The sequence below is a fragment of the Ptychodera flava genome, chromosome 6 (assembly GCF_041260155.1).
Source record: "Ptychodera flava strain L36383 chromosome 6, AS_Pfla_20210202, whole genome shotgun sequence".
NCBI lineage: Eukaryota > Metazoa > Hemichordata > Enteropneusta > Ptychoderidae > Ptychodera > Ptychodera flava.
Genome location: NC_091933.1, coordinates 42,626,599 through 42,636,949, shown reverse-complemented (window position 1 = coordinate 42,636,949; position 10,351 = coordinate 42,626,599). Strand labels below are relative to the sequence as shown.

General features: G+C 39.2%; 2 protein-coding genes across 3 annotated transcripts in view; both read right to left on the bottom strand.

Moving 5' to 3' along the window:
* Window positions 1-10,351, bottom strand: part of LOC139135890 (actin nucleation-promoting factor WASL-like) — a 570,409-nt gene that overhangs the window by 436,428 nt on the left and 123,630 nt on the right. The window lies entirely within an intron of this gene.
* LOC139135857 (protocadherin Fat 4-like) overlaps window positions 1,159-10,351 on the bottom strand; it is a 107,351-nt gene continuing 98,158 nt past the window's right edge. Inside the window, 7 exon segments of the mRNA XM_070703606.1 lie at window positions 1,159-2,267; window positions 5,349-5,412; window positions 5,683-5,735; window positions 6,260-6,462; window positions 7,102-7,273; window positions 7,666-7,811; window positions 8,313-9,621. Coding sequence (XP_070559707.1) covers window positions 2,116-2,267; window positions 5,349-5,412; window positions 5,683-5,735; window positions 6,260-6,462; window positions 7,102-7,273; window positions 7,666-7,811; window positions 8,313-9,621 — 2,099 coding nt within the window. The 3' untranslated portion in view covers window positions 1,159-2,115.

The following is a 10,351-nucleotide window of genomic DNA, read 5'->3' as shown; positions in this document are numbered from 1 at the left end:
ATCTATCTCTCTATCTATCTATCTATCTATCTATCTATCTATCTATCTATCTATCTATCTATCTATCTATCTATCTATATGATTTAATCTTTCTTCTACTTCTGAGGTGCATTGGTGATCCTTAGCTTTAAGTAAAAAGTTTTCATATTTGAAAAATTTTCATATTCAATGAACGTCTGTAGTTACCATACATGTGAAAGTAGAATGTACTGAATTTGATTAGATTTCTGAGCCACGTTCGTCATGGTACCGAGATTTAGTTATGTTTAAAGCTTCATGAGCATAACACGTGATAATTAGCTTCAAGTAGCATTTTCAATGAATTTCTGTAGAAAGTGAACCAGACATTAAACCTAGATGTACTGATGGGTCATATTTACCTACATTTTATGTCGAAAATTTCATGACCATGACATACTGATTCCTGGCACTTCGCGCATAAACTTAACTCCTGTAGTTAGGCCTTATGTCAAAGGTGAATGCATCGAAACTGGTCGGTTTAATGAGGTATATCGGTCGTACTTAGATACCGACAGTTTGAAGAGCTTGACATGCTCATTTGCATATTTAATGAGCTGCTATAGGTAGGACGTAAATCAAATCTGATTGTACTGAGCTCGAGTGGACGTGTAAGGTACATTGGTCTATTCTATGCCAAACATTTGATTTGTTTGTCACAATGATAATTAGTTTATTTGCATCTTTTAATTAATTTTACAATTTAGGGCATACGTCAACAGTAAGTGCGCTTTTATTCAGGTGAATATTATATTGTGTTTTCAAATGTAGATCTCAGAAGTCAATCCACGTCAATGCAGTTTTTAACTTTGACTAGTGCGTTTTCCCATTTTTATCGAAGTCATGTAAAGGGAGACTTCAAGCACTTAGTTCAACAGAGTGTTTATAGGAAAGTCGAGGTCTTCATAGCTTTTCAACGTGCAGTCGTGGTTGCTCAAGTCATCGTATTTCACATTAGCAAGTGCCAGAACAGAGCAACAGAATTCTACACGCACGCTTGACATTCTCAGAGAAAACTGCAATGACGGAGAAAGGAACCACGCTTCTGGTTTTTCCTCCATGTACCGAGATTCTTTCCATGTTAAAGTCAGCTTATTATGTAGTGTCGTTGCGTAAACTGATGAAAACGGCACACGTCTGTTCACAGTTTAGGTCACATCTGCTTTATTCTAAGTTAAACATCACAACAAGAGTTTGTATCTCAAAAGTCGGACGAGACTTGAATTAATCTCATACGAAGAGATTTTGAAATCTCACGACTCTTTGGTCGCAAACAAAGTCTAGCTCCACCATGTCATGGCTTAACAACAAATAAGCAACGTCGAAGTTCAAAAATTTAAATAGAATTATGACAACAGCAACTTGGAGCAGCAACGCAAGTATATTACACTTGTGGAACTTCAGCGAGGAGCGAAATGCTCTATCAAATATTTGTGACACTTGTAGCAAACCCCTTGTCGTTAAAACTGTATCATTCTTTTCCTTCTCTTGGTAGAAATCTTGTTTGGCGATTTTCATTGGACCATGACTAATCACCGTAACGGAATATCTTTGAGTTAATTGGCGGTTAAAGAATCCACTTGATTTAGTTCTTCCATTCAATTGGTGGATTTGTACAGTCTGTCCTTTTTTTCAGGATAGAGAAAATGTCTAGGGTTGTGAAAATATTTGTCGATGAAATAGAATGTTTTAAAATAGTATTTATTAAAATTGAGACAAACTAGGTCATCGTTCTTAATAAGATATTTATAATGGTGTCATCATTTTCAAACAACGTCGTCATTAACTACACACTACACTTTGTTTACAAAAGTTCAATGAATATATTTAGCTCCCTTTTTGAAATTCCTTTTCGTCTCAGATGTTTCAATTACAAACAGTATGGAAGGGTGTAAAATATAGTACAATAGGTGATAAAACAAATGTAGATTATATCTTTGTACTCATCAACAATGAAACTTGAAAATATTTCTTCCAATATTACGAAATGCGCAACATATCTAGTTTTAGAATCATTAAACTAGGCTGATTGGTGAATTTTTTTGGTAGAAAAGTCTTGTATCGATAAAGACCGCGTCATTATCTTAGGTCCATTTTTCATTTCTTCTGTGGGTTGCCATAGCGACGTGTTTTTCTTTCCGCCAGTTTTTCTCTGAGACCTTGTTCAGCTTCGACTCTCTTCTCCTCCTGGACCTGCTCAAACTTCAACTTATCAGCCTCGTGTTGCCTCTTTATTTCTCCGATTTCATCTGTCGAAAAGAAATCGGACTACTGACCAGATATTGAAACGCTTCATCAATTCTAAACATGCCTGCTTGTTTACCTTCTTCCATATTGACGTGAGATGACAATGTCTTCAGCTTGTCAACTTTCAGTTGGCAAGCTGCAGCAATAATGTTAAAGGGCGTGTCATGTATGACTACATAGCTTTTCACCCTCCCTTTTTGAGTTTTGAAAAAAGTTGTCCCGAGTTGAGCAATTGCGTGCCAACATGTATGAGATTTCTTTTTGCCAAGCTTGTCTTGGCCTGATGCCAAACTTTTCTGCTGAGCAATGCCTTTCAATCAAACGGATAGACAGATTGTCAACAAACTTCGAGAAAACATTTTTAAATTACTGTTTAGTTACATGTAAAGCAAATAGAATGTGATTGTCTAGCTGCACGTGATTGTAAAAAAAACCCAGATAAGAGCGGTAGTGTGATATTGATTAAAGTTTGAGGAAATAAAGCTGTGCGATTTCAAGGCTGAAACAGTGATATTTGTGCGATACCAGAGCGTGGGGCAGTGTAAAGCAAGTTAAAGTTTTAATTCATTAAAGGTAAAACCATATTTAATTTTAATCACGCTTATAGTAACCATATTTTGATAGTTTCTGTAAGTTACATTAGTTTCATCACAGTCAATCCAATGCTAGCCATTAATAAAGACCAGGATTTAGACGGACTTTTTAAAAATTATTCAATAAGAGTGAACGCTTTCTGGCACCCTACAACCTTGGAACGGAACTGCGGTATTGTTTTTCACCTTGTCTCTTGAACAATGTAACAATGAAGACAATGAACAATAGCATTTATGCGATATTACCACTCAGGATATATTTAATTGCGAATAACTCGTTTGTAAAATTTTGTCATGAATGCATGCTTATAACACGATTTGTCCCAGGGTAGAATGCGCCTCGGGGACAGATATTGGGACTCGCAAACTTTCACAATATTCTTTTGACCTACCACTTAAAGAGGACAGGAGGCTAACTTTAAAGCTTATAGAGTAAGTAAACTTTTCACCTGTTTAGTTTTGTGATTCCACAATAGAGATATCAGAGGGATGGCGATATTTGAATTTCAAATATCGGTAAATATTGGGTAACTTGTTTCTCTAGAACCAAATTTTCACGGCAACTCATAATTTTAATTTTTAATATTTCGAAGAGTATGATTGAAAGTTTGCTTGAGGAAAACTTGGGAAAATGTATAATTAAGTCTTTTCAGTATCGAGGCACGAACCACCCTAATATTTTCACGTTAATGACCTTAAAATGTTTTGTATCGTACGTGTATACTAGGATGAGATAGAACACCATAAAAAGCTTTACGATTTACAAATTACGCAATAGTAATCTGGAAACACAATTGTGAAGACACTTTCCGTTTAACTGTGAATTATATGCGTTAAGAATAAATTCTTTACATTCGAAAACCACATTTCTATTATAAGGCGTACACGATTCGGACAATGAATTTTCAGATGTTACAATCGATACACAGAAATATACATAATTACAATGAGATAATTGACATGTTCGCTACATACAACTTAAAAGCATTGTCCAAACTACAGCAACTGTCACTGGACTATCAAACAAAACACGATCGGTCAAAAACATCTATCGCCTTCGCGTAGGTCGTCTGTAATTTTTGTCTCCAGTCTGAATACTAGGCTTTTTACACCAACACCACAACGCAGCCACTGGCAGATGACAGCAAGTTACAGAACAAAAATAGGAGAGCGTTATTTCTTCCCGACAACCAATTAGTGTTTCGTTTACATTTTCTCAAGTAACATATGTCTTAAGCATTGTCTTTTAAGGACTTAGTATTTGCTGGACGGAGTAAAACTATGAAGTAATTAATCTACGGATGCTTCTCTTCTCTAACACTATCCTTTCTTCTATCCAGAGACATTGGGTAACTTGCCGTCATCTGGAAAAGACCAAAGCCATTACAAGGAGTATTAATAATTTGGTTTTTAAAACTACCCAAAACATGCCTTCAGCCTCGGGGAGATAATATTATTCCCTGGATAATCTTCGCTATGCCAACAGCGCATAATTAAGTTTTACACGAACCAGGAAATCTCCTCAATAATACGTACATGATATCGGATGCATAGTTCCTGTGAGAAGCATTGTATCGTGAGAAAGTGACAAACCCTGAGTAGCTGGTATGGATTGCCGACCAGAATTCACCGAGTGACACGTGAAAGTATATGCGTTGATTTTGAGTAAATACCATATAATTTAAAAAATATTAAAATCGACGGAAGAATAAACGAAGATTCCGAGGAGCAATTATCTAATTTCGCCGAATATCTTGTTGGACCTTTCGTCAAATGTTACTATTATACTCTCGCTACGACCACGTCATATGTCTGGCTATTGTAAGAATTGAACGCATAGCTAGCAATGGCTCGTCAATACAAATAAAAGTCGTTATGATTTGTTCTTTATGATGTACTGTGACTGGAGATTGCTTTGCATTTATCAGGGGAGTGCATACCACAAAGGGTGTGCATGCAAAGAGCAATTTAAGCAGAAGATGGTGCGCAAATGGGTGTGCATTGTGTCGGGACAGTCGTCGTGCGTTGATGTACTTGTCATAACTATTTGATGATTTGTAACACTGCCATGACTATTTCACCGAGTGTGACGATAGAAATCCTAGTTTGCAGCAAATAAAACGGACTATGCTAGAGACACTTCGTTAAGGATCGCTACCTGAAAGTATGTATATTTGACAACGCATATATAAAGTTGTAGTAGTTGTCACCATAAAGGACGAAAGACTAGTGCTGTAAGAAGTTCAAGGGTCGTTCGCATATATTTCTGTGCATGCAATTACACAGATGTGAATTTTTTGTGACAAATGGGATGAGCCGACGACGTGCTTTGATAAGAAGTTGTGGTGATTTCTGCTGCAGAAATGGTGAGCGATGACGAAAGGCTATTGATGTCAATCAATTGCAGGTAGTTGTTAAGTCATAGGAACTTTGACTGCCACATAATTTTATGAACCGATGAATGACAGAATACTGAATTCTATACATTACCTCCACTGCCACTGCTTCTTGCCTTGCCCGCCAAGTTTTTCAGTTTATTGGCCGAGTCGCCGCCCTGTGCCGAAAACACAATAAATCAGAATATCACAACCTACTATCCTGACGCTTCATAAAGTCAAATTAGTGTTGAACAGGAAACGCGTTCGAATGAATGAAGAGATGGCACATTTGTATTGATTCAAATAGAGTCAAAGTCTTATCGATGTCAATTATTTCTACCGGCATATTCGAATCTCAGCCAAGCATTGATCGTGAATTTCTTTGTAAATGACAGTCATACAAGTATTGATAAGTAAGTCACTCGGTGAATGATAGCCATACTTACAGCGCCGCCATGAGATTTCACCGGCAGTTCTTCTCTGTGATATTCTCGGTACACTGCAGTATGAAGCACAATACATGGAAATGTTGATATAACTATATTCATAATTGTTGTTCCACTTCACACGTAATCACAACGCAGCCATGAGACGTGGAAGTCCCAAATTCAATGTAGGATTCAAACTTAAGCCACAGACCCACCAGTATATCAATTTTCACAAAGAAGATGACAGACCATGAAAAGATTACATATTATATCGGCCCATCAATTTTGGGAGAACCGAGCAATTTTTGTACAAGCAATCCACAAATTAGATGGTCGCACAGACACATGTGCGTTCACCTCTGAGTTTGCGCGCAGTGTTCCTACATCCATCCAATCTATCTACCCAACCCTCCGCGGTACGTACAACTTATTTGAGAAATAAGGACCGAAGTATTGATGTCCTCAAACGTTGTAACTGAAGACTGATAGCCCTACCAATACACTACTCCAGATAAAGTTTCGCCTGTACAAAAGGTGTTTGGCCTACTGTTATGGAATAATTGATTGATTGATTGATTTGATTTGATAGCCCTACCATGCTCTCCCCAGCCGTGTCTTTTTCCGCGGACTTTCTCTTCCTGTGCAGGAGGCGGCTGTGGTTTCGATGTGCACAGACCCTGACAACAGTTCTTCATCGCCTGCACGAATTTCTGCCAGCATGTTCCACAGCAACCACTGGCGCCATCACCGGCACCCATACACAGAGAACGACCGGCACCAACACAACCACCACAAGATCTATAATACAGTGACAGCAACATGCAATTATCCAGGAAGTTAGTGGTCAAATATCAGATATTTGCCTGTATAAAGAGCAAGTCTAGAGAACACAAAAGCAATAGACTTTCAGCTTTGAATATGTGAATTCAGAGCCATAGGTTGAATTGACTGACCGTTATTTCGAGAGGCAACCGTTTTGAATCATATAGCAAATTAAAACAAATAAAGTGAAGTGCTCATGTGCACGCATGTTGATCGCCTATTGATTCGGCACGGCTCTATCGCCAGGACGATGACTGTAAGTTTTTATAATACTGTCGTTGTGTTTCTTCGCAGGAAACAAATTCATTTTTTCTTGTTCTGACTAAAATCATGCTGAAATATAATGTATCAGCCTCGTCAACACAACACAGTGTTCAATACGAAATGTTACGGTGACAAATGAATTCTGGTCGGAGCGACATTTCATTCAGTCGTCAACTGGACATCGGCTATTGCACATACACGCACTGGTGACTGGCTGTTATTGATGAGTTGAACACCCAGAAACTTTAATGTGATTTTTTTTTAGTAGAACAAGCGACTGGTTTACAAACAGAACAACTACTGTAACACTTTAAAGTAAATAAAAACTTAATTTACAGTGCCGTAACTCACCCCGTTTGTGGAACACAGAAACAGCAATAAATCAAGGAACTAAGTGCGATCAGACTGAGTAAACCCAGCAACGACAGCGCAGCTATTGTGGCAATACCTCCGGCAGTCGTCCAGAACGACTCGGCACTGGCAGAATATTTCTCCACAAATGTAGCCGGGTAGTCGGACAACGCTGCGGAAACAGTCAAATTCAAATACACAGTAAATTGAAAAAAAAAGCATGGCATAAGAACAGTAAAATTGACAGAATTGATTTAAGTATCAAATGGGTAAGTATACCCACGCAACCTTGACAAGAAGTGAAAAATCAAAAGGATAAATAATAAATAGAGGCGAACGGACGATATAAACGACAACACGATTAGAAGTGATGATTTCGATACAATAGAAAGAATAGAACGATAGGTCATGGTGACATCTGCACAAATTGAAGTCTTACGTCATTGTAATACTATGGTTGTGATTTACGGTCACTTTAAAACACTTCACCACATACAGTCTCCTTGAACACGAAGTCACTAAGAACTACGATACTATAAATTGTGCTCTGTATGCTTGTTTTACCTGACAATTCTGGAGAGGGCGTTCCTTTCTCGTCACTTGCGAATTTAGAGTAGAGATACTCCTGTGATATGAAGTTTTTAGTGTTCCCAAGTCCGGATTCATGATCGGCGGTGTCGTCTGCTACTCCATATATCCACACAACAACGCTGTATACAAAGTGTTTTCGTGTCATTTTAGCTTGCAGAAGTTCATAAAAGTCCAAAGTAAACGAATTCAAGCAGTTGACGAACTTATTTGAAATGGAAGTGAGTCTGAATAAAAACTCTAGAGTCTTAATATAAAACGCCTCTTTCTGGTGTCTTCGAAAATCAATAAGCAAAGTGTATGAATACGGAGAAGACAAGGAGTTACAGTGCAATGCATTTCAATTTGCTCTATCTATTTTCTGATTAGTTTTGGTCTCGTTCAAAGTATCCAGAGAATTGCAGCCTAGAGTCATGTTGAATTGCCTAGTTTGTATTCAACGGGCAGGGTATGCATGAATATAGTATGGCCCAATATCAACTGATTGCTTTGAAAGCTTGGGGTTTTTCGTTTACTAATACGCAGTGCCGAAATGGAAAGACTCGACAATATCAACATTTTGACGGAAACACTTAATGACACAAATACAAATAATTCCCGTTCTATTTCTTTCGAATACTCACCCAGAACTCTGGAGGAGTCTCCTAGCAGCGGATGTGACCACATCACCAAGGACCGTGATGTGAGAGAGACCAATGCGACCAGTTGGATAATCGGTACTAATTATACTTGACAATGGCGCTAAAAATTCCTCCTCGTTTTCCAATATATCCTGTTTTGTACGGCCACTTATGTGTATGCCAATCAGATTAAGGTACGGGTCAAAGGTGTCAATTCGGCAATTGATCGCTGATGACGTCAGAGGCGGACTGCCGGTGTCGATCGAAGTAGCCGTGAAGGTGTATTTCGTGTACACAGTTGGCTTTGCTCCGCTGGCCAAGCTTACTTCACCTGTGGTAGGAGCCACTTCGAAAGTACTCGTGGAGTCCTGAATGCTGTATTGGACAATGGATGTCTGATCGGCATCATTAGCAGTGAGTCTTATGATCGGCTCACCAAGCAGATTCAGGTAGGACATTTCACCGCTGTAGAAAGAAGGCGAAAAGACTGGCGCGTTGTCATTCACGTCAACAATTTGTATGACAGCAGTTGTGGAGGCTGTCAGAGGAGGAGACCCGGCATCCACTGCGAGTACTGACAATTCGATTTCTCTGTAAAGTTCACTGTCCAGTTCTTCCTTTACGGTAACGATCCCTGAGGCCGAGTCAATCATGAAATATTTGTTGGCTACAGGACCGTTATCAGCCAGCGCTGCCGATATGGAGTAGGTCAGCACGCTGTCGGACCCGGCGTCTTCATCAACTGCACTGACGTGAAGCACAGTAGAATCGAGAGGGGTATCCTCTCGGACGCTACTGAAATACGGCTGACTGTCAAGAAATTCCGGAGCGTGGTCGTTCTGGTCTATAAGCATGATGTCAATAATACCATACGCATCATAACCATTTCCCGCAGTGATGAATATCAGTAGTACGTACTGGGGATACACCTCGTAATCGAGTTGACTTGCCGCGACGGTGAGGGACCCAGTGATTGGTTCCAAGTAGAAATGTTGTGAGTATTCACCAGCGATCACCGAAAAGACAACGTCACCTTTATCACAGATGTCTGGATCAAAGTCGTCGCACGAAACCGTTCCGATGAACGTTCCCGCGGGGGTATTTTCTGGCAGGGTAATGACCAAAGCAGCGTCAGTGATGGGTACACCCTCTTGAGGGGCTATGACGTTGATATTTGCAGTGCATTCGTCATACATGGTAGGGTCTCCGTCATCTTCGATGCGGATGACGAATGAGTACGCCCGCCGGAGAGCTATACTCAGGCTTCCGATAAGGTATATATTGCCCTTTTCGGGATCGATACTCCACATGCCTACGAAGAATGCAGAAATGTTGGATCATTTCCCAAAATCATTTACTGCTGAAATATTTGGCGATTTTTTAAAGTTTTAAACCACGTAGACGATTAAAATTGTCAAAGTGCAAAACAATTATTACACATTATACCTGATATATTTCCCAAAATCATTTACTGGTGAAGTTTATCTCTGATTTATAATTGTCAAGCACTGTAGCTATTGCAGGCTAGGGTATTAGTAAAGGATTATCAAGAGTGTTGTATATGACATTGCATATGATCACTAATGGTGCATTTGGTTGAAACGTACTGATAGTATCGATTACTGAACAACACCAATTCTGGAGAGATATAGCAAGTATTAGTAATTATATGACACTTTAAAGATTCAGCGAAAGTAAGACGGTTGCTGGACTGTTCGCTTTGATTTCTCACTATCTCATTTATAGGAACTACAGTGAAACCTTAGTCCATCGTAACAACTATGAAAAGAGGAGTACTAGTGTGATTAGAACAATTTTCTGTAATTCTTCAAAACTTTCAATTCTTCCATGGTGCGAACTATACGTTACATCACGGAAATGCAGGGCAGTCAGTCATCTTCCATGACGCGGACGGTAGACAGAATCGTCTCGTGTGCAAATGTTTCGCCGATGTTAAAGAATGCAGCGACTTGTGTGTGAGCGACGAATGGCATTGTTGTGTATTGCCAGTTAATAGAGAGTTCCTTACAACCAGTGTATTC